The 25,049-nt window shown below is 45.6% G+C and overlaps 1 protein-coding gene across 1 annotated transcript in view; it reads left to right on the top strand.

Moving 5' to 3' along the window:
- ABCA13 (ATP binding cassette subfamily A member 13) overlaps positions 1-25,049 on the top strand; it is a 379,838-nt gene that overhangs the window by 18,030 nt on the left and 336,759 nt on the right. The window contains exons 2-6 of the mRNA XM_064575492.1: positions 1,371-1,464; positions 5,462-5,585; positions 17,351-17,505; positions 20,278-20,306; positions 21,995-22,158. Of these exons, the coding sequence (XP_064431562.1) occupies positions 1,371-1,464; positions 5,462-5,585; positions 17,351-17,505; positions 20,278-20,306; positions 21,995-22,158 (566 nt within the window). The remainder of the gene's footprint in view (positions 1-1,370; positions 1,465-5,461; positions 5,586-17,350; positions 17,506-20,277; positions 20,307-21,994; positions 22,159-25,049) is intronic.

Raw genomic sequence — 25,049 nt, 5'->3', positions numbered from 1 at the left:
TTCTTTCTTTCTTTCTTTCTTTCTTTCTTTCTTTCTTTCTTTCTTTCTTTCTTAAGATTTTATTTATTTATTTGACAGAGAGAGCAAGAGAGCACAAGCTGGGGGAACAGTAGGAGGGTGAGGGAGAAGCAGGCTCCCCGCCAAGCAGGGAGCCCGATGTGGGGCTCCATCCCAGGACCCTGGGATCATGACCTGAGCCGAAGGCAGACGCTTAACCATCTGAGCCTTGGGTGTTTCTTTCTTAAATAAATTCCATGTATCAATGGCAGTTCCTTTTTTTTTTTACTTTGAAAATTCAAGGCTATGCAAATTATTACAATCCTTATCTGTAGCTCTTTCGTTGTCTGTGTGAGGAGATTTTACTCCAATAATCTGAATTTTAGGAATTTGTTTCAATCTCGAGAAAGTAATTCAAAAGAAAAATTATTTATACATAAAAAATATTCGTTGATGGAAGAATGGGAATTATGGTATACCCATTTGGTAAGAATGTTATGCAATCCATAAGATGCTAGTTATGAACCTCGTGTGGAAACACTAGAAAATACTCATAAGGGGCACCTGGGTGGCTCAGTTGGTTGGTGTCCGACTCTTAATTTCAGCTCAGGTCATAATCCCAGGGTCATGAGATCGAGCCCCACGTCGGGCTCCCTGCTCAGTGTGGAGTCTGCTTCTCCCTCTCCTGCTCCTCCCTCTGCTCATGCTTTCTTTCTGTGTCTCAAATAAATAAGTGAATAAGAATCTTAAAAAAAAAGGAAGGAAAATACTCATAAAAGAAGGTCTGTGTTGTGTGCCACCACCGTCTCTGGGAAGATGTCTATTTGGATGGAAAAGTCAGGAATGTTAAAGAAATTAGAAAAATATTGGGCACCTCATTGGCTCAGTTGGTTGGGTGTCTGACTCTTGATCTCAGTTCAGGTCTTGATCTCAGGGTTCTGAGTTCGAGCCCCGTGTTGGGCCCAGCGTGGAGCCCACTTAAAAAAAAAAAAAAGGAAAAGAAAATAAAAAGAAAAATAGTTAACTTATTGGAATGTGAGAAATATGAATGAAGTTATTTATTTAATTTCTTTAATGTCATGAAGTCTACCATAAGTAAGAATGTGGAGAAAAAAGAAAGAAGAAGACACGCCTTTTGGGAGAAGCATAAGAGCTGACAGTCATGGGTCTGGATGTGGTGACGAATGAACTGGGCGTCTTCTGTGGGCCCCTGTCTCAAATAGTGTTCTCAGAGATGCACCGTTGGGATGATGATGACCTCCTTCAAAGGAGGCCTGACTGGCCAGCGTACCATCCTTCAGGAGAGGGGGCGACCGTCACACTTTGCAATTTATTCAAGCTCTGTTTTTTTTTTTTTTAAACATCTTCTGCAGGTCCTTTCTCTTGCTGAATTCTTTTGGCCATGTATCCTGTTCATGATTCTGACAGTGCTACGCTTTCAAGAACCTCCCAGACACAGAGATGATTGTAAGTTTCACTTTTGCTGTACTTTTTTTTTTTAAAGATTTTATTTATTTATTTGAGAGAGAGAGAATGAGAGAGAGCACACGAGAGGGGGGAGGGCCAGAGGGAGAAGCAGACTCCCCGCTGAGCAGGGAGCCCGATGCGGGGCTCAATCCCGGGACTCCAGGATCATGACCTGAGCCGAAGGCAGTCACTTAACCAACTGAGCCACCCAGGCGCCCTGTACTTTTTATATTACAGAGCTCTGGAGAAAAGAAGTGCAGCTCTCTTTCCTCTGTTCTTTATAGACTCTGAATTCTAAGTGGAATGAATGAATATTTATTGTAATATCATAATAGCTATATTTCTGGGGTATGTGCCAGTAAGCATCAATTTATATTTTTTTCTCTTAAGAATGATATGCACACATGTCTGCTCCATCTAGCAGATAGATTTATTCCTCTAACTAAACTGCCTTTTGGGCGTATGTTTATATGCTATTATAAATATATAAAGAGTAGAAGAAGAAGTAAAAGTGGGAGATACAGGGGTGCAAGTGGGAGATACATTTCACAGTTTGCCAATATGATACTGATGGCAATGGTAGTTATATGGTGGTGGGGATGGTGGTGGTGATGACAGTGATGATAGTGATGATGAAGATGATGGAGATGATGATAATGGTGGTGATGAGGGTGATAATGGTGATGGTGATGATAGTGATGATGATGTCATGATGGTGGTGATGGTGATGATGGTGTTGATGGATGGTGATGATGATGATGATGATGATGATGGTGATGATGATGTCATGGTGATGGTGATGATGATGATGGTGATGATGGATGGTGATGATGATGATGATGATGGTGATGATGGTGATGATGATGGTGATGATGATGATGATATGATGATGGTGATGGTGATGATGGTGTTGATGGTGATGATGATGATGGTGATGATGATGTCATGGTGATGGTGATGGTGTTGATGGTGGTGATGATGATGATGATGGTGATGATGATGTCATGGTGATATCAGGTGATGGTGATGATGGTGATGATGATGATGATGATGGTGATGATGATGATATCATGATGATGGTGATGGTGATGATGGAGTTGATGGTGATGATGTTGATGATGTCATGATGATGGTGATGATGGAGTTGATGGTAATGATGGTGGTGATGATGGTGATGATGGTGTTGATGGTGATGATGATGATGATGATGGTGATGATGATGTCATGGTGATGGTGATGGTGATGATGGTGGTGATGATGGTGATGATGGATGGTGATGATGATGATGATGATGATGGTGATGATGATGATGATGGTGATGATGATGATGATGGTGATGGTGATGATGGTGTTGATGGTGATGATGATGGTGATGATGATGTCATGGTGATGGTGATGGTGATGATGATGATGGTGATGATGATGATGATGATGGTGATGATGATGGTGATGATGGTGATAATGATAATGATAATGTCATGATGATGGTGATGGTGATGATGGTGGTGACACACTGATAACTCATTACTGATTAACTTCCTCTGTTCCAGGAACTTTATCAGAAAGACTCTTTCGTTTATCTGGTTTGAAATCTCAACAGCATTGCTGCTTGAGAAATGGTGGTCTGTTTTCTTTCTACCAGATTTATGCCACCTGAAATATGGATAAGGTGGTTAATTCTGAAAATGTTACATGAAAAAAGGATTATTAAGGGATGGGCTTTATTTAGGGGTGCCTCGGTGACTCAGTCGGTGAAGCGTCTGCCTTCAGCTCAGGTCATGATCTCAGGGTCCTGGGATCGAGCCCTGTGTCAGACTCCCTGCTCAGGGGGGGAGCCTGCTTCTGCCTGCCACTCTGCCTGCTTATGTTCTCTCTGTGTGTATGTGTGTCAAATAAATAAAATCTTTTTAAAAATAGCATGCCGCTATCCAAAATAATTCATTTATTGACTCACTTGACAAATGTATATTGATGGCCGGCTGTGTCCAAGACCTTGCTGAGGATGGAGTAGTGGACAAGGTGTTTTCCCTGTCCTTATAGAGCTTGCTGTTGGCCCAGACGATTACAATACAGTGGCAAAAGTGTCACAATGGATTCTGCAGAGGGGCCATGTGAGCACAGAGGACAGGTGGCCAACCCACGTTCTGGAAAGGCTACTGGGGAATTGGCCTGTGAAACTTTGTTGGACTAAGGCGTGCAGGAGAGGAATGATCTGGGCAGAGCAAGCAGCATGGGGAGAAGTAGAACTAAAAGGAGTTCCTTACAATTGAGAAGCAGGGATGTGGCTGGAGGAGGACACAGGTCAAATCCATCAAAGGCTTTGTTTGATGCTGAGAATGGTCAACTCGTAAGGGCTCGGAGGAGCCGTGGACCCTAGAGCATTAAGGCCTGAGGGGAAGGCCTAAGTCAATAGTGGCAAAAATGTCTTTGAGTGATTTAGTTGTCAATAACAGAGCATTAAAAGAACAGCACAACGTCTTGCTAGTTCAGTCCTGGTGGCCACACGGGAAGAGCAGCCTGTGATGTTCCTAATCTAACCACTTACACCTGGTCCTTAAGAGTTCATCCGACTGTGTTCATCAGGAGCACCGTCCAACAAGGAAGTGGTGAGGGGAGTCCTGCCAATGCTTCTCAGACGTTGGTGCAGATGGCCAGGTCTTCAGTCTTGGAGACAAAGAGCGTCCAAGACTAGAGTCCTCACTCTCTGACCCGCTGAGCACCCACTGTGGTGACCACCATTCCTGACACATGTCCCTGCAGGAGGGAGGACACAGAAATCATACTAGGAAACATGCCTTTTATTACTAGCTGTGCTATGACCCCATATCTCTGTCTGGTCTCCCACCTAGCGCACTGGGCCTTGTGTTAGCTAAGAACTCCATTCACCCCTTTAGCTTAAAAGCCTGCTCATTCATTTTTCATTCATTCATTCATTCATTAGCTTGTTCATTCATTCATTAGCTTGTTCATTCATTCATTGATTCACACATCCAAAGTTTAGTGACTGTCTTCTGCATACAGAGCATCATGTTGAGTGAACTCTGGGCATCATGGGTCTCCAAGTCTTGGAGAGTATGATCGTTTCCCAGACCAAACTAGATTCATGAGGAAAGCCTTCCACCAAGGTTCTGTGAGCTGCCTCCTGTTAGATCAGTCACTTCCAAGTTGCCCGTGCTCCCCAGCATCTCACCCATTGCTGTCCATCCACTGGGGGCGTGGAAGGCGGGTAGGGCGGCGGTATGGATGAACCGCACTCAATCGAGCCAGGTGCCTTGTTGTGGCAACCTTTGTTCTGAAAACCCTTGGCTCCTATCCAGTTTTCTTAAACTTCTTTGTATTATATGATCTTTAACAACTAGGCTTAAATATTTAAGAATCTGAGGTGTACTAGACTGAACATGTGCAAACTAAAAACTCCTAAATCTTCATATGAGATGGGGAGAGGTGTCTACCCTTATTCTTCCCACCTGCGCCTTGTTTATGGATCACTGTGCCTGGAGGCCTGGCTGGGAAAGGGAGACAGGAATCCAGCGACCTGGTGAATCTTGCAGCTCAATGCCTTGAAGTGTGAGTGCGGACCCGGGGGAAAGGTGCTCCATATGAAGGCCTTCTTCCTTTCTTGTCTCCCTCTCTCTTTTCTTTGGGTGCTCAGACCTTTATTTTTTATTTTTTATTTTCTTAAAGATTTAATTTATTTATTTGACAGAGAGAGAGGGAGAACGCCCAAGCAGGGGGAGCAGCAGAGAGAGAGGGAGAAGCAGACTCCCTGCTGAGCAGGGAGCCTGACATGGGGCTCCATCCCAGGACCCCGAGATCATAACCTGAACCAAAGGCAGATGCTTCACCGACTGAGCCACCCAGGTGCCCCCAGACCTTCAAATTAACTACAGGATTAATAATATAATAACACCATCTTAGGTACTACCCTTCTGACAAATAGGCATTAATGTCTGGTCCCAGTTGTATGGACTCATTTCTTCCTTGCATTGACACTCAGGTTTTTTGCAAGCCCGGGATCTGCCCAGCCGAGGTGTCTTCCCCTTTGTCCAGGCCCTTCTTTGCAACACCGGGTCGACCTGCAGGAACACGAGCTACGCGGGGCCGACGGAGTACCATTTACGGTAAGAGAAACACAAGCATCCTCTTCCAAATTCATGCGAACAGGCATGATGCTTTTAGGAAAGCCTCAATAATTTGGGAGAGGGTGGAGAGCATAGACATTACAGAATTTACAGTTACAAGAAAATCAGTTGTGTTAAACGCAGAGTCATGGGAGAATGTCTCCAGCTAACGACTGGTCTCGGTAGGAGGTCTTTCCACTGCTGTTCTTTGAACCACAAAGTGACTGCTGATTTGCAAATGCCACTCACATGTAAGTTTGTTTTTTGTGGATTAAAAGTTTGGCTTCAAAATTACTTGCTTGGCCCACTATGAATTTTGGTGCCAAATGCGGCCAAACCAGTGTTTGTGTGAGAGCTATCCACGGGGGTTTTCCTGCTGGGCGATTTCTGACCGGGATCCTGTTCGTGGCTGAGGTCAGGTGAAAATGGTAGTCATTTACCACCTTCTTATTGACTTACATGGGGCAAGTGACACTCCTATTTGGCAGCCTGGGCGGGGGGGGGTCCGTCGGCATTGAAGACCACACGGAGAAAGAGCCTATGTGTTTCCAATGAGAAGAGTCAGAATAAAGGGGGTTTGACTTCGCGGATCCTGAATGTTCTAGAAGCTTCTCTCAGCAGAGGTAGAGATGAAGGGAAGGGGCTAATGGTTCCGTAGTGCCAGGCATGAAGGATCGGGGTTTGGTTTCATCTGCATTTCCCGGCGTTGGATAATCTAAGACATTGGACTGTAAAGGGTGGTAACATATCCGATCTTCGTCTTTCAACTTCCAGTTACAAGAAGAAAACTGGAAGTTTCCAGATCATTTTGGACACATCTGGTACGATGTTTATCCATGGTGCTTTAGAGATATTTTTGAGACAGGTAATCTAAAAGTACGATGTCAAGAAAATCGTTTAGAAACCGTCTGAAGTCATAACCCCGAAATAGTCAATGGTCTTCTTGTGTGTGAGGCAAGTATAAAAGTATAAAAGTGTAAAAGCCTCTTTCTGGGAAGTTTAGGAGGGCTAGAGCTTGCCAGCATCTCTGCCCCAGGGCTCCCCCCATCTGTCTCTCCCTCAAAACGGACTTTGAGGTGCTCAAAGTACGAAAAGTTGGGCTTTCCCCCCAAACCGTGGCCTTGTTCCTGTTTACTTTTGGGCATCTATGCACATTTCTTGACCTTTCTGAACCTTGGGATCTTGCTTACCTGCCTCTAGCGTCGTGAGTTTGGAGGACAAAATCTCTGAGACACCTAGCACCATGCATGGCCTGGGAGTGATACCGAATTCTTATTCCTCTGCTGTAACCATGAGAGACTGTGGTTCCTCATCCGGAAATAGCTATCCTCTTCCCCCTGTGTCCCTGTGCCCCCCACTTCCTTACCCCCATCTCACTTTGCTGAAACTCAGGGATTCTCCCAAACCCGCTGACAGTTTCACACCCCATCCTGGGGGCCTGCTGTGCCTGGCAGGGGCAACAGGAAGCCTCGGATGTCAAGGCCAAGAATGAAATGCCTCTCGGCATCTACAGGTGCCCGAGGCAGAGGTCTGACAGGTGCAAAGTGAGGCAGGAGAAGACACTTGCAAACGGTGATGGGGACACACGCGGGGGAGCAAGAACACCACCTCGCTCAGCTCCAGGCTCCGAACTGCCACTTGACCCGGCTGCTGGCTTTTTCCCATAGCGATTCAGATGTGAACTCCCTTGACCCTCAAAGCCAGGCAAAGACTCCCTTCCGATCGCTCTTGGGGAGCTGGCTCGTCTTACACATATCAGAGAGCCCAGGTGTCCATTTCAGTCTCTTTAAACATTATCACGGTGAATTTAGTGTGTGAATTTCCGCGCCCTTTGTTATGCCCTGGGGAAAGTTCACTTTGGGCAGAAGTCCCACATTTCATCTGCTGTAGGACATGAGTATGAAAATCGACTTCCTTATTCGTGGCTTTGTGGGGAGCTTGCCCTTGGCTCTGCCAGGAGGATCTCAGGGCTCCTGCGTGAGTCATTCCTGCAACCAGATTAAGGCACGTTCTCACACGGCGTCAGGAATCATTCCTGTGTTTTTAAGGCAAAGCCTTGGCACAAAAGCAAATCTCATGCATGTGTGTCTGTCGCCCCCTTTTCTCCGCGGGCAACCTGCTGAGGCTGGTGGACACCGAGCACCCTGGGACTGTCTTCAATCTGGCGTAGGGTGCCCTGCCCTCCCGTGGTCCTCACTGCCTTCCCGTCGGCTTTGTCCTGTTTTTTCCTTCTCAGGTCCGCCCCGAGCCCTTGAGGATCCCCTCCTGTCCCTCCTGCTCCGTGGTCTGACTTCCTGTCGCTCCTCCCGGCTTCTGGGTTTGCTGCATGGGCTTTGCACACTGTCCTGAGTGTCGTCCCCGTTTCCATCTTACCACTTTTGTCCATCCCAGGGTCCTTTACAAGTAGCCGAAGCCTCGATCTCCTTCCAAGACATCTAAGAGTTCCATCCTTGTCCCTTAAACAGATGGAGGACGCGGGAGACGTCCAGGAGGACACAGGGGACATCCAGGAGTATGGGTGCTCGAGAGGGAGTTCAGGAGGATCCTGTCCATACTCACGGCCCCATCTGTCCTTCTGCGATCACACACTTCTATCTCCTCCCCCTTCATGCTGTCCCCCCTCCAGCCTTTGCAGGGTCAGGCTGCCCCTTCTGTGGCCCTCCTCCCTAGGAAACCCTGGCCCCCAGGCAGCTTTCCTCGTGGCCTTTCCATGGCATGTGGTGTTAGGAGTGGTTCCTTCTGGACGCTTCCCCCCCCAGCCCCACCCACCCTGGACCTGTTCCACCAGACCAGGGCTTCTGGGGTTGATCCTGTTCCAGACTCTTCAGGTTCCCCCTCCATTCGTGGACTTGGACATGAAGGGGCACCGTTAGCATGTTCGGAGATGGGAGCATCAGGACGCTCTTCTCGGTGACACTGATGTCTTCCCTCGCATGCCCAGCTGGAGGGTTCTGGCCTCTGCACTGACGGACCCTGCATTTTCTCGTTTTTTTCTATCGGGCTGCAACCGTGGTCCTGATTTTCGCTTCTTCGTCGCCTTCAGGCCCCTCCTTTCTCCTTTACAGATTTCTCTCTCAGGAGCCACAGAGGAAAGACAAGTCCACAGGGTCCTGGGGGTTATTTCTAGGCCCCTTTCTGGAGCTTAGCCAAGAGCGGGCTCAGCACCAGTGGGAGGATATTAGCCTGAGTGCTCAGGCCACCTGGCCCACCAGGAAGTGCTCCCTATGACAGGGTCGCCCCGATGTCCCTGTGTACCCCACACAGCTTTCTGGTGCTGCTCCCTCCCCTGAGCACTCTCTGTGCCCAGCAGAGCTGCCTGTCAGTGGAAAACACGAGAATGTGGGGCATCAGGTGTGTTCTGCTAGCTTTCATTTATAAATTTCTCCCCCAGTAAAACTTGTCTTATTTGTACACCATGTTAATATCCCAGTTTTTTTTTTTTTTTAAGATTTTTTATTTATTTATTTGAGAGTGTGAGCACACAAGCGGGGTTGGGGGGGGTGGCATGCAGAGGGAGAAGCAGGCTCCCCACTGAGCAGGGAGCCCAATGAGGGACTTGATCCCAGGACCCTGGGATCATGACCTGAGCCCAAGGCAGATGCTTAACCGACTGAGCCACCAGGCGTCCCCCGTGTAAACTTTAAAATCAGCTTGTTAATTCTTACAAAAAAGCCTGCTGGGATTTTGATTGGAATTACACTGAAAATAAAGCCTTATAGAAATTTAATGCACATACCATAACATTGACCCTTAATTAAGGTATGCAATTCAATAGTTTGTGGTGTATTCACAGAGTTGTGCAACCATCCCCACAATTTTAGAACATTTTTCATCATTCCAAAACAAAAAACAAAAAACAAAGCCATCTGCATCCATTAGCATTTACTCCCCATTTTCTCCCCGTCTCCCCATTTTCTCCCCGTCTCCCCCAACTCCTAGCCTATGCATCCACTAACCTGCTTTCTGGCTCTAGAGATTTGATTGCTCTGGAGATCTCGGAGACGGAATTAGGCAATTTATGGGTGTTTTCGTAACTGGCTTCTTTCACTTGGTGTGATGTCTCGAAGGTTTGTCGCAGGGGGCAAGTGTCAGTCCCTTCATTCACATTCAGTGCTGACCATATTCCGTTGTGTAGCTGACCTACATTCCGTGCATCTGTTCGTCAGCTTATGGTCCTCTGAGTTGTTTGTACATTTTGGCTATTGTGAATTACACCGCTACGAATATGGGTACGCAAGTTCGTATAAGTATGAACTTCTGTTTTCGTTCGTCTTGGGTATATGGGAGGTCAGATGGTGACTCTGTGTTTAATGTTTTGAGAAACTCACTGTTTCCAGGATGGCTTCACCTTTTTCCCCCTCAGCTGCGGTCTATGAGGGTTCAGTTGATCCACATCCTCCCCAGTACTTAGAGTGTAGTCATCCGGGTGGGTGTGATGTCTCTTTGTGGTTTTGATTTTCATTTCTCTGATGGTTACCGATCTTGATGAACCTGGCCATCTTTTTTTTTTTTTTTTTTAAGTAGGCTTCATGCCCAACCTGGGGCTTGAACTCATGACTCTGAGATCAAGAGTGGAGCTCTTAACCGACTGAGCCAGCCAGGTGACCCTGTTTAAAAATTTTTTAACATGGACAATCACTGCTAGTGGCTTTGTAATATATCCCTTAGGATTTTTTGCATACATGATCATGCCATCCAGAAATACAGTTTTATTTCTTGCTTTTCTTGCCTGGATGCTTTTTCTTTCTTTGACTTAGAAAATGTAATGTGTTCTTATTTACCTACTTTCTCTATGTTCAAATTTAGGTCATTGATTTTACACCTTTTCTAATGTAAAGATTAAAAGCTTCGTATTTCTTTCTGGATACTGCTTTACGCCGTCATAAATTTTGATATGATGTATTTTCATTTGTAGTAAGTTCAAAATATTAACTGAATGCCACTCGTGTGTTATTTGTAGGTCAGATGCTTTATTTCTAAACATTTGAAGATTTTCCTTAAATTTTTTTTAAATTGATTTTGAGGGGGGTTCTTAGGGAGAGAGAGTCTTTTTTTTTTTTTAAGATTTTATTTATTTATCATGAGAGACAGAGAGAGAGAGAGAGAGAGAGGCAGAGGGAGAAGCAGGCTCCCAAGGAGCAGGGAGCCCGATGTGGGACTCGATCCCAGGACCCCGGGATCATGACCTGAGCCGAAGGCAGACGCTTAACCATCTGAGCCACCCAGGTGCCCTCCTTAAATTTTTTTATTACTAATTTTATGTAATTCCACTATGGTCAGAGAATGTTAGGTGACTTAGGTCTTTTTAACTTTGTTAAGATTCTTTTTATGGCCCTAGCCTATGCTCTCCTTTGATGAATATTTAACGTGAACCCGAAGAAATGATTTGCCTTCCGCTAGTGGGTGGGATGTTGTGCGAGTCTTCAACATCTTTACTGATTTTCTGTCCACTTGTTCTATAAATTAACAAGAAAGGAACCGAAGTCTCCAGTCATAATCGTAGATTTTCCTGTTTTTCTTTTCAGTTCTATTGGTTTTTGCTCCATTTACTTCGAAGCTCTGCTGTTAGCACACATGTTCGGATTGTTACATTTCCCTCATCGACTCATTTCGCGTGACCTAGTGATGCTGTACAATGACGTATATGATGCATAGAATGTGTTATATTATATATGCAACAAATAATATGCATAATACACAAAATATTATAGAAGGATATGGAATCTCTTTCCCCCTGGTTATAGTCCATGTTTTGAAGCCTGCCATGTTTGTTATTTATGTAGATGTTGTCGTTTTCTGTGGCTTACTGTCTCATGATAGATCTTTTCCCATCTTTTAATTTTTTGGCTGTCTGTGTCTTTACAAATTTACAGTTTAGACAGTGTGTAGTTGGTTCTTGCTTTATTATCCAGTCTGACAATCTTTGCCGTTTCATGTGTGGACTGTTCATACTTAATATATTGGATTTACGTATCGGCACTTGCTTTCTGCTTTTATTGTCTCGTCTGTACTCTGGTTTTCCTCTTTGTTGCCTTTTTTATGTAAATGGAGTATTTTTTTATTTCACTTTCTACACTATTGACTTATTAACTCCAGCGTTTGGCTGTAGTTTTCTAGTGACTTTGGCCATTTCATACTTGCGTATGTGTATCTGTAGGAGTGATTTCTAGAAGCAGAATTGCAAGTCAAGAGATGAATACATTTTTAATTTTGATGGTGTTTTCCAAATGCTCCTTTATGAGGATTGTAATATTCTGCCTTCTGTCTTCCAAGATTTGAGGATAGCTTTTTCCCCGTGGTGAGACCAGGAGAGGTCTGGTTGAACTTCTATATTTCTGTCAGGAAACTGATGAGAAATGATGTATCAGTGAAGTTTTATTTGCCTTTTTCTTATTATGAGGATGTTGAGCCTGTTTCTATATCTCCATGTATAATTTATACTTATTTTTCTATGAAATATTTGTTCATGTCCTTGGTCCATTTTTTCTCTTGATTAATTATTTTTCTTCTTGATTTCCAGAGGCTCTTTACATATTAAGGAGTTAAACCCTTTGTCATATAAGTTGTAAATATTCTTGCCTGAGTTTGTCATTTATTTTTTGACTTTTTTTTTTGACTTTTATCTCGAAGTGATTATAGACCTAAAAGAGTTATAAAATAGTTTATTGAGTCAGTTTCCTCAAATAGTGACATCCTCTGTAACTCTAGTATGATATCAAAACCAAGAAATTGACATTGGTACCATATTGTTAAGTAGACTATAGGTCTCATTCTGTTTTCATCAGTTTTACACCCACTCATTTGTGGGTGTGTGTGTGTGTGTGTGTGTGTGTGTATTACTATACAATTTGATCTCTTGTATAGATTCATGTAACCACCATCACAATCAATATATATCTTGATGTGTTCAATCAATATTGTATCGGTTTGATTAATCCCCATGCTCTCCCTTTATAGCTGTGCTCACCCCTCCGTCCTCATCATGTCCCCAGCAAGTTCTAGTGTGTTCTGTACCTCCATACTCTTCTCCTTTGGAGATATAATTATATATAAATTATGTTATGTATAATTATACAGAATTTAGAAAAATTTATGTAAGGTTACATAAGTTGAACTACATAGAATGTAACTTTGGAGACTGGTTTGTTATTTTCCACTGAGTATGATGCTCTTAAGGTCCATCTGTCTTGTTGGGTGTGCCAATTATTCATTCTTTTTTTTTTTAAGATTTTATTTATTTATTTGCCAGAGAGAGAGAGAGAGAGAGCACAGCAGGAGGGAGCAGAGGGAGAGGGAGAAGCAGGCTCCATGCTGAGCAGGGAGCCCGATGCGGGACTCGATCCCAGGACCCTGAGATCATGACCTGAGCTGAAGGCAGACGCTTAACCGACTGAGCTACCCAGGCGCCCCCTAACTGTTCATTCTTACTGCTGAAGAGCATTTAAATTTATGTTTTAATAGAAGTTCTTTTTTTAAAGTTATTTTATTGGTAGTTTTTAAATAGCTGAAATTTTTTCTGTGTCCTTGAAGAAGTAAGGCCAGTAAACAGAAATTTCTTACACCCAGCGCCAAAGTGTCAGGTCTTGCTGGAACAGTCTCTTTCCATTAATATTTTGGAAGAGCTTTATGAAGCGATTAGAATTTGAACGAACTGCTGGCTTTCTTTCTTTTTCTTTCTTTCTTTCTTTCTTTCTTTCTTTCTTTCTTTCTTTCTTTCTTTCTTTCTTTCTTTCTTTCTTTCATTTAAGATTTTATTTATTTGAGAGAGCGAGAGAGATCACAAGCAGGGGGAGCAGCAGAGGGAGAGGGAGAAGCAGACTCCCCGCTGAGCAGGGAGTCCCATGCGGGACTCGATCCCAGGATCCTGAGATCATGACCTGAGCCGAGGGCAGACGCTTCACCAACTGAGCCATCCAGGCGCCCCTGGATCTGGTTGTCCTAAGAAATAATTCTAATTCTGTAAGAACCGGTCTTATTTGTGAGCTGAGGAAGATTGGCACAGATGTTGATAGAAACACGTATATTACTATATCTTGCTTGCTTGTCCCTGCAGCTCTTACGCTGAAAACAGGTCCTATCCCCGCGTCGGGTGTGTTTGCTCTGCCCGTCATTCTTATTTACAGACAGCTGGGTGCTGGACTCTGGCCTGAGGTCTTCCACACCTTCCCTCTGCTGACCCTCCACCAGCCCTCTTAGGGGGATAATATCAGGGTCCTGTTTTAAAGAGGATTTTCCGGGATGCCTGGGTGGCTCAGTTGGTCGAGGGTCCCATTCTTGATCTCAGCTTACGTCATGATCTCAGGGTCATGAGTTTGAGCCCTGCGTTCCACACTGGGCATGGAGCCTACTTGAAAAGAAAAATGTACTAAAGAGGATTTTTCAAGGGAGACACCACTTGAGAAACACTCTTGACCCCAGGGGAACCCTCGCTGGGGAAACTGAGGGGTGGGCGTGAGCACTTCTTCCGCTTCTGAGATCCTCAGGCCCTTCACTGGGAAGGAAGGTGTGAGCATTGATTGCTAGGGTAACCCTTGGTTCCTGGTCTTCCGAGAGGGCAGTTTCATTAGGGCTCTGAGGGCTGAGAAAGAAGTTCAGTCACCTGGCAAATGGCCTTTTCTTTCTTTCTTTCTTTTTTTTTTCTGATTATTTTGCAAGTGGCCTTCTCATGTGTGTCCTGGTCCCCCCACCCCCTACAGCATTCTATACCTTGCAAGGTCAAACATCCCTTGAGAACAGACCAAAGACACACCTGGACTCAGGAAGGTGGAAATTGCTGTCTGCCCCAATCCTGTTACAGTTCTGGGATTTCCCTGGGGCACGCTCGCTTGCTTGCTCTCTCTCACACCTGCACACACTCATGAGCACACACACACACACATCAATATGTAATCTGGGATTTTCTATGTATTTGTTCTGCTGTAAACATTTCTCACGTTAGTAATAGTTCATAATCCGGTCTTATGGACAAGCGAGGTAGTTTTGAAATAATAATTAGAAGAAGAATGTAGGCGCCTGGCTGGCTCAGCTGGTGGAGCATTCGACTCTTGACCTTGGGTTGTAAGTTTGAGCCCCATGGTGGGTGCAGAGATTATTTAAAAATAAAATCTTAGGGGCGCTGAGTGGCTCAGTTGGTTAAGCATCGGCTCAGGTCATGATCTCAGGGTCCTGGGATCGAGTCTCAAGTCGTGCTCCCTGCTCAGCGGGGAGTCTGCTTCTCCCTCTCCCTCTGCCCCTCCCCCTGCTCATGCTTTCTCTCTCTCAAATAAATATATAAAATCTTTTAAAAAAATCTTAAAACAAAGAAAGAAATGAAAAAGAACACACAACCAGTTCGTCATTACAGGTAAACTTGCCTTGAATTACAGCAATTTCTATAATGTGCTAATTTGACGGGTTCCCAGGAGAGCTTCCAGGGTCCTTTTAATCCTTCATACAGAAATAATAAGTGCTTTCTTGTGCTTTTGGAATTCCGACCCCTTGGAGGTGAAGGCCACCCTTTAACAGGTGAGGTTTCTGTGGGGTGTTGGTGACAGGTGACAGATGACAGCCAGTGCGTGGCTGGGTGGGTCTGGTCCTGGCTCAGCTGTGTCTGTGCTCGCTTCCAGCAAACCCACTTTGACTCTCCGGGCCTCATTTCTAAGTGGGCTCTGACCTGAAAGGCCTTGAATTGGTTTTATCCATTGGTCAGTGTTGGATCTGTTCTTTTTTTTAAAGATTTCATTTATTTATTTGACAGAGAGAGAGAGAGAGAGAGAGAGAGAGAGAGACAGCTAAAGAGGGAACACAGCAGGGGGAGTGAGAGAGGGAGAAGCAGGCTCCAGGACCCCAGGATCACGACCTGAGCTGAAGGCAGACGCTTCGCAACTGAGCCACATGGATGCCCCAGTGTTGGATCTGTTCTGACCTCATTAAGGTTAAATGACCGTGACCGAGGGAAGGGTCGCACAAGCCTGGTCATTATCTCAGGGCAGATTTACCTGTGACAAATGTTGCTTCGTGGTCACCATGTTCTCTAATTTGTAAAGTACAGGAATTGGGATTGAACAAAATCTAATGAGCTCTGCTGCCTCCTAGTCAGGAAAAATGTCCCCCAGTTTTAATTGTTTTTTTCTCTTGGACGTGCCGCCTGCGATTGGACACCTGGTCACGTCAACACACTCCTAGCAGTTTGTGAAATGATTTCCTATTTTATTTTAAATCTGCTGTGTCTTATTGATTAAAAATAAGTTCCCGCTGAATTGGAGACTCTCTGTGGACCGAATGGCCAGTGTGGATTCCAAAGGTGGCGCGAAGGTTCTCTCTTATTTACTAGTTAAAAAAAAAAAATCTCCCTCCCTCCATAGGTGAGATATATAAGGGTAAGAAGAGGTTAGGGTAGCAATTTGCCCTCATTTTCCAAGTAGAATTGCATGGTGTCGTGCATTTTCCTATGCACAAGGTTAGTCCACACCCACTGGTGTCTGACCTCTGGGAGGGGTGGGTTTCCAGTGGGGATTTGCAGCCCGAGCTGGGAGGTGGCACCCACCGGTTTCCCTAGTGGTCCCTCTGTTCGCTCCACTCCGACCACCCCCACGGGACCCACCTTCCAGGGGACACTCCTTCAGAAGCACGTGTGGTTGTGCATGTGACTGTTCTCCTGGGATGCGTCCTGGTATTTTTCTCTGAGGTCACTGCTCTGATGGACGGTATTGCTTATGTATTTTATGTCTTTTGTCCACTAGCAGTGAGATTACTCAGAACTAAAATAAAATCAAAGGCAACTAAAAAACCCAAGGGCTTATTTCTCCCAAATGTGCCAAAGGGAAGGGATACTATGTTTAAAACCTCAGTAAAGAAGACAGTGAACATCCTAATCGAAAATGGAACAGAAGCTTGAATATCCAGACCCCCGCAGACCCTCTCCTCACTGTAGACTGCCCGCCCCCCCCCCGGGAAAGGGCTCTCTGGCCTCTGTCCTGGTGTCCACGGGGCATCGGGAACACCCCAATGGGACACCTCACATCTGCCCCGCACAGCTGTCCTGCTATTCTGGGGCAGAGACCCCCCTCCCACCGCTACCCTGCATGTCCTACATCCTTCCTTCTCCCGAGATCCCCCATCTTCATGCCTGAGATTTGTCCTATCAGGCGTGCAAGACGTGCAGACATGGAAATCAGCCCCTGGTGAGCCCTCTGCTGTCTCTAGGAATTGGGTCACCCTGGGAGGGGGTTGGCAGTGGTCAGCAAGGCCCAGGGGTCAAAGCCTCAGAGATACAGAGAATAAAAGGGGTGTGGTGTCACACCCCTCTGGTGAGTTCATTCAAGGTCCTCTCCGTCCACTTCCAGAGGGATGTGAGTCTGTCCACCTCTCTCTTTCTCCAAAGCCTGGTTTCACCTTCTGCCCCGCACGCACAGCCAGAGGGCTCTTCTAGAATTGAAAGGAGACCCTGTTGTCCCTGGCGGAGCCTGACCCAGGATGTGCTGTGTGACAAGTGCGGAGTAAACCAGACACATGGAGACACTAATGCACAGATACGGTGGTTGAGCGTCACGGATGATAGAGTGAGGACAACTTTCTAATTTCCAGTTGGCGGAGATTTTTGTAAAATGATCATTTCCCTTCTGGGTGAAGGTCACGGAGAGAGGGTTCTGCGGTTGGTGGAGGTGTAAACATGTGCCAGGTTAGTCAAGAGCATGTAGGCACGGGGTCTCGAGAACCTTAGAAACACCCAAGAAACGGGATCCTGTGCAGAGCGTCCTTGTGATATTCATTCCATTTATTTAAAGTTCGTCTAGGTTCCAGGCTGCAGCTGGCCGTCACGAGAAGGTCAATGACCTGGCCTTCCTGGAAGAGATACAGGACCTTGCTGAGGAAATTTGTGAAATCTTGGACAAGGCAAAAATCCTACAGGGACTGTGGGCAGGAAGATCCAAGGCTCCAGGCAAGTCAGTCTCTACCTGTCAACCCCTTGCCTGGACACGGGCTGAGCACCCAGAAGGTCCTTGAAATCCTGTTTACGCATTAGTTTGCCTTATGGCATCAGGCTTTGGGATGGTGGGGCTTGGAAAGAGGTCCACCCTCCGTGCAGGGGGCCCAGCACCTGGGGCTGGTTGCGAGGCCAGATGTCTACCCTCTCCTGCCCGGGAAGGCGCCGTGAGTGGGTGCAACCTTCAGAGGGGCTTACAACCCATCCTTGCTGTCTCTCTGCATCACACGCACATGCACATTCTCCTGATTCTGTCCCCCTCCCTCTGGCTGAGTTGGATTGGTCTTTCAGTGTTAGTGATGCTTTAAGGTCCTTGAGGATTATCTTGCTTTGCAGACAAACCTTTTAGCCTATGGGACCAGATATGTCTGTTCCTTACGAAGCATGCCTATGTCCTAAGAGGCTCCGACTCTTATTTATCAGTCCATGATAGAGAAGAAGAATCGGATATGGAGCTCATAGAGCCTGGCTCATCAGTGGGGAGGCTTGGGCCGTGAGAGAGGCCGCATCTCGCCTGCCCCCAAGCCTGCCCTGGCTGTCAGCTTGAGTAACGAGCTGGAGCCCCAGCCCCCCGTCCCCACTCCCTATCCCACTGTCCACTGCCACGTGCTATTAAATTTTAGCTGAGCTAAATTTGAGTTTCAGGGAAACAGTAAACAAGTTTTTAGTATAAGCATGTCTCCAAGATTATGTACTCATAGTGAAAAAGTATCTGTTGCTTACCTGAAATTCAGGTTTCACCGGCCACCCTGTGTTTTTATTTGGGAAATCTGGCGACTCTAAGTACCCACCTCAAGTGTTTCTTTTTATTTAACTTGTATCTTTTCATGGATTATGTACAAGGGAATGGAATGAAGAGCCTGATCAGAGAATGGACAATGAGGTGACACCTTGTGTTATTTCTGAGAGAGAAAGCAGCCCTCGTCCAGGGCAGGGCAAGGCGGGGTGGGTTTCACAACCGACCCAAATGCATCCGCAAAAGACCAGAATCCCTTCAGACTCCGAGTGATGGCGTTCTTATATTAGGCACTATCATGAGCTCATTCTACTTTTATAAAATGTGGTGTTCACATGAGGTTTTCAATATTCGGTGAAACTGATTTTTTTTTTTTCCTGAATTAGGCTCCGCGCCCAGCGTGGAACCCAACGCAGGGCTTGAACTTACCACCTGAGATCAAGACCTGGGCTGAGATCAAGAGTCGGCCGCCTAGGCGCCCCAAGAACTAATATTTTTTTTTTGAGAAGAACTTTTATCTCCACTTTGTTTTCAGTTGTTGCTGTTTGAGCCACTTTTCATGTGCATGCACCAGAGAAAACCCTTCACACTTGACACTTCCTGACACGGTTGTGTGGGTTTGCCACTCCAAGTGGACTCCGGTGGGTGCTCTATCATTTAATTCAGTTCTGATGCAACCACCCGGTGTGACTCACACCCCATGGGTTAGGGGCTCCGTCCCCCGACTGCCCTACTTCAGACCCCCAATTCCAAGTAGTGGGTCCTAGGCACCCACAGTTTTATTTGATTTGACTACAAATTGGAGATTCCCATGACCCCCTCCTGGAGTTTGATTAATTTGCTAGAATGATCCATAGAACTCTAGCTGGGTTACTGTTTTTGCTTTGTTTTGTTTTTTAAGATTTTATTTATTTGTCAGAGAGAGAGAGAGCACAAGCAGGAGGAGCGGCAGAGGGAGAGGGAGAAGCAGACTCCCCACTGAGCAGGGAGCCTGATGCAGGACACGATCCCAGGACCCCGGGATCATGACCTGAGCTGAAGGCAGACGCTTAACTGACTGAGCCACCCAGACGCTCCTTTATTGTTTTTTTTAAATAAGATATTGTAAAGGGTACAAAGGGACCGCCAGATGAAGCATATAGGTCCGGAAGGGTTCTTCTGTGCCTGTTAAATTGGGGTGCACCACCCTCTCAGCATGTGGATGTGTTTACCAACCAGAAGCATTCTGAACCCCATCTTTTGGGGTTTTTCTGGTGGTTCCATTAGATTGGTATAACTGATGAACTCAGTGGTCATTGGTGATTAGCTCAATCTCCAGCCCCTCTCCTCAACCTGGAGGTCAAGGGGGTGAGGCTGAATCATGGTCTTTTTGGGGGACCAGCCCCCATCCTAACCCTATCTGGGGGCCCCCAGCCCCCAGGCATCTCATTAGCACACAAAAGACACTCTTATCATTCCAGAAATTCCCAAAGTCTTACCGGCTCTCCTGTCAGGGACTAGGGACCAAGACCAGATATAACAAAGGAAGCTCCTGTCACCCCATCACCCCAGAAATTCGAGGGCAGAGACCAGTCTGTATTTCTTACCGTGTCCCACTGTGACTCCACAGAGAACCTGAAAAATCATAACTTTGCTCTTCTTAGCCTCTTTGAGTTTTTTCTTTCTTTCTTGCCCTGCCAGCTCTCTGTCCTGTCCTGAGGACTCACAATGCCTGCGACATCAGAGATCGATAGGGTCATCAATACTTTGTTGGCCCATGACTGAGATTGGCTTGACCAGTTAAGTCATTTTTCCGGGTATCCAGTCAATACGCACTTGCTTTGCAAATCCAGAGTGACCGTGTCCTTCAGACTTGTTCCCCGGTTTGGGGTGTCCTCGAGTTTTGGACTGGGATTCGTGATAGCTCGCTTGATTTTAGAACTAAAACAGGGGTCTGGCAAATGCTTTCTGACTGCTTATTGAACTAACATCTGAAATCTCTTTTGTTGTAGATTCTTCTCCCAGCTCCAGTTTTTTAGCCGTAAGTATTTTAACAAAAATCTGAAACTTAGTCTCCAGAGACTTAGTGGTTAAGTTCAAAGCACTGGTTTTTATTTTCTTTTTCAAATACTTTTTTTTTAAGTCATCTCGACGCCCAACGTGGGGCTCGAACTCATGACCCCGAGATCAAGAGTCATACGCTCTTCCAACTGAGCCAGCCGGGCGCCCCCAAACACTTCTTTCCAGTGATTTGATTTTAGCAACAGTGTATTTGAGACAGCCAGAGTCCCTCAAGAGATGGGTTGAAAGGCGAATTTTAATTTTCTCAAGCGAGACTCTGGCCTGGGCCTGCTGAGGGCTGGAACCGTGGACGTGAGGGCCTGGAGCCCAGACCTGGGTCTGTCCTCCCAGAGATGCCAGTGGGGGTCGGGGTGTGACTCCCCTGGGGGAGGTCGGTGGCTCAGGGCTGCTCTGGAGGCCCCCGCTCGGTTTTCTCTTTGCCATAGCTGGTGTGTGGTGTGGAAAACTCAGGCGTCTAGAATGTTCCGAAGTCTCTGTACCAATGCCAGGCGCAGATGGGTACCTTCTGGCCAAGCCAGCCATGCTGTTGGAATATGCGTTTTCTTCCTGTTTTTCCCACACACCCCTTTGCAGTCCTGCCCTGGCACCCAGCCTTCCCTGCCCTGCTTACAAGGCTCATTTTTAAGCAGCTGGTTTATGGCTTCAGTGAGATGGATTCTATCACCCCTTCCTCACACCTTTGCCTGGGAAGGAAGCCCTTCCCACTTCTACCCACTGGAATACACATTTTTAATTCTTTTTTTTTTTTTTTTAAAGATTTTATTTATTTATTTGACAGAGAGAGACAGCGAGAGAGGGAACACAAGCAGGGGGAGTGGGAGAGGGAGAAGCAGGCTTCCCGCCGAGCAGGGAGCCTGACGCGGGGCTTGATCCCAGGACCCTGGGATCATGACCTGAGCCGAAGGCAGACGCTTAATGACTGAGCCACCCAGGTGTCCCCGGAATTTTTTGATTTTCCTTCCTCCAGACCAAGGCTCTATGATTGTACCATGAAAAGCAGAGGTGGGGATAGGGATCTTTGCGGGGAGGGAGTCCAGTATTTAATTATTCACACTGCGCTTCCATTACAGTTGAGTTCCATTGCGCTAACAGAAAACCCTCAAATAAGAGCAGGTTGTCCATTTTTGTTCCTGTCTGAACAACTACTCATTTATTGCCAAGTCCCAAAATCTTAGATGGTGGCATAGCTTGTTACAAAATCAGACCTTTTCCTTTCTGTCCCCGCCCATAACTTCACAATATTTAAAATCCCAACCCAGGGGTGCCTGGGTGGCTCAGTCGTTAAGCGTCTGCCTTCGGCTCAGGTCATGGTCCCAGGGTCCTGGGATTGAGCCCCACATCAGGCTCCATGCTCCGCAGGAAGCCTGCTTCTCCCTCTCTCAATCCCACTGCTTGTGTTCCCTCTCTCACTGTGTCTCTCTCTGTCAAATAAATAATAAATAAAATAAAATCTTTAAAAAAAATAAAAAATAAAAAAATAAAATACCAACCCAACGGGATGATCTTCAAATCTTGTCTGTTCAAAAGAGTGACATGCCAGGCATGCATCTCTACCACCTGGGGTTCCGAAAGCCAACCCAGCCTCACTGTTTCTTCAATCATGAATGACATGAAAGGGGGGAAACTCTTGGTATTTTTTCCTAACAGATGGATCTCAGTAAGACCGAAGAGGTGATCTCGAAATTGGAAAAACTCCACCAGCAGCCTCACATCTGGAATTTTCTACTTCTTCTGCCGAGACTGTATGCAAACAACATTCGAGTGGAAGACCGCATCCGTGGTGGGGCACACCTCCTCCAGGCAGCTTTGAAGTAAGTGTAGAAGAGAAATCTAACCAATGATAGGTGTGTGTGGGTTTTCTTCTCACTTTTTCATGGGGAAATCTGTATCTCTGCTTGATCTCTTGTTCGATTCAAGAAAGAAATGGGGAATCATGGCACCCTGAGATGGCTGGGACTCTTGCATCTCTGTGTCTGTTCCTTCCCTACTTGTGTGAATATTTTATAAAAGGACAGTCATGTTGTCCAGAGCCCATTCTCCCTGATTTAGGCAACTTAACATTACATCATTAACATTTCGTACATTCCCGTTGTCTTTTTTTTTTTAATTAAAAAAATTTTATTATGTTATGTTAGTCACCATATAATACATCATTAGTTTTTGATGTGGTGATCCCAGATCCATTGTTTTCGTATAACACCCACTGCTCCATTCATTACGTGCGCTCTTTAATACCCATCACCAGGCTAACCCATCCCCCCCACCCCCCTCCCCTCTAAAACCATCAGTTTGTTTCCTGGAGTCCATAGTCTCTCATGGTTCGTCTTCCCCTCCCATTCCCCCCCTTCATTTTTCCCTTCCTTCTCCTAATATCCTCCACGCTATTCCTTATGTTCCACAAATAAGTGGAACCATATGATAATTGACTTTCTCTGCTTGGCTTATTTCACTTAGCATAATCTTCTCCAGTCCCATCCATGCTGATGTAAAAGTTGGATATTCATCCTTTCTGATGGCTGAGTAATATTCCATTGTATATATGGACCACATCTTCTTTATCCATTCATCTGTTGAAGGGCATCTCGGCTCTTTTCCAGTTTCATTCCTGTTGTCTTCAAGTGATCACTTGAAGACTTGAAGATTATTTTTTTAAGATTTTAATTTTAAGTGACCTCTATGCCCAACGTGGGGCTCGAACTTATAATGCCGAGGTCAAGAGTCACATGCTTCCTCAACTGGGCCAGCAGGTGCCCCTTCAAATGATCATTTTTAATGGCTACTGTTCTATTTTATTTTATTTTATTTTATGAATTCATTGTTTTATTAGAGAGAGAGAGTTCACGAGTATGGGGATGGTCATAGGCAGAGGGAGAAGCAGACCCCCTGCTGAGCAGGGAGCCCCATGCGGGACTCGATCCCAGGACCCTGGGATCATGACCTGAGCTGAAGGCAGACACTTAACAGACTGAGCCACCCAGGTGCCCCAAGGATCAGAAAATTCTAAATTTGAACATGACTTTCCAAGTTCTTATGAAGGCATATCTGTCAAGGGAGCATATTTTGACAGTCTGTTGGTTTGATTTATAGCCTATATATTTGAATATAGTGGGTGTGCTTTCTCCGGTACCCTTGCTCTAAACCCTGAATATGTTAGCACAGGCAGTGAGTGGGCTCTTTGGAGAGGGACAGAATATGAAATTAGAGGATATTGCTGGCGGCTGTTGAACCATATCAGCTCCAGCATTAATTTTACTTCTGTATTTTGCTTTGGTGACACAAGGTCAAGAAAAACTGCATGCCGTGAACTATACTTCAATTAAAAAAAACCCCACAAAAGACAATTACCATTCTTCAAAAAAGAAAATCGGTATTAGATTTAGAAATAAGTATTTGCAGGGCACCTGGTGGCTCAGTTGGTTAAGCATCTGCCTTTGGCTCAGGTCATGATCCTGGGGTCCTGGGATCGAGCCCCGCATTGGGCTCCCTGCTCAGCGGGGAGTCTGCTTCTCCCTCTCCTTCTCTCTCTGCTGCTCCCCCTGCTTGTGCACTCGCTCTCGGTCAAATAAATAAATAAAATCTTTAAAAAAAAAAGAATGTGGTATTGGGCAAACTGATAATTTATTAATGGTCTATCTTGTCATCTTGGGATACCCTTCATCACACAGGGATACCTTGAGAGATTTTCCTTAAGGAGAAGCTACAGGGAAATAACCTGTCTGATGCATAGCTTATATATTGTGGGTCTCTTATTGCTAAAATTTAGGCATATTCCTCTTCAGTTGAATGGATTTTCTAGTTTACAGGCTTAATTATTTATAATTATACTTAGTACAATTACTTATAAAATAAAACATTTAAGTATTTATTTATTTTTAATTTTTTATTGTTATGTTAATCACCATACATTACATCATTAGTTTGTGATGTAGTGTTCCATGATTCATTGTTTGTGCATAACACCCAGTGCTCCATGCAGAACGTGCCCTCCTCAATACCCACCACCAGGCTAACCCATCCTCCCACCCCCCTCCCCTCTAGGACCCTCAGTTGGTTTTTCAGAGTCCATCATCTCTCATGGTTTGTCTACCCCTCCGATTTCCCCCCCTTCATTCTTCCCCTCCTGCTATCTTCTTTTTTTTTTTTTTCTTAACATATAATGTATTATTTGTTTCAGAGGTACAGGTCTGTGATTCAACAGTCTTGCACGATTCACAGTGCTCACCAGAGCACATACCCTCCCCAATGTCTATCACCCAGTCACCCCATCCCTCCCACCCCACCCCCCAGTCCAGCAACTCTCAGTTTGTTTCCTGAGATTAAGAATTCCTCATATCAGTGAGGTCATATGATACATGTCTTTCTCTGACTGACTTATTTCGCTCAGCATAACACCCTCCAGTTCCATCCACATCATTGCAAATGGCAAGACTTCATTCCTTTTGATGGCTGCATAATATTCCATTGTATAGATATACCACATCTTCTTTATGCATTCATCGGTTGATGGACATCTTGGCTCTTTCCACAGTTTGGCTATTGTGGACATTGCTGCTATAAACATTGGGGTGCACGTACCCCTTCGGATCCCTACTTTTGTATCTTTGGGGTAAATACCCAGTAGTGCAATTGCTGGATCGTATGGTAGCTCTATTTTCAACTTTTTGAGGAACCTCCATACAGTTTTCCAGAGTGGCTGCACCAG

This window comes from Mirounga angustirostris, unplaced genomic scaffold, assembly GCF_029215605.1.
Source record: "Mirounga angustirostris isolate CCGP_5_RB_7025 unplaced genomic scaffold, mMirAng1.0.hap1 SCAF_12, whole genome shotgun sequence".
Taxonomy (NCBI): domain Eukaryota; kingdom Metazoa; phylum Chordata; class Mammalia; order Carnivora; family Phocidae; genus Mirounga; species Mirounga angustirostris.
Note: the sequence above shows the minus strand (reverse complement) of the source record. Positions and strands in the feature narration are given on the sequence as shown.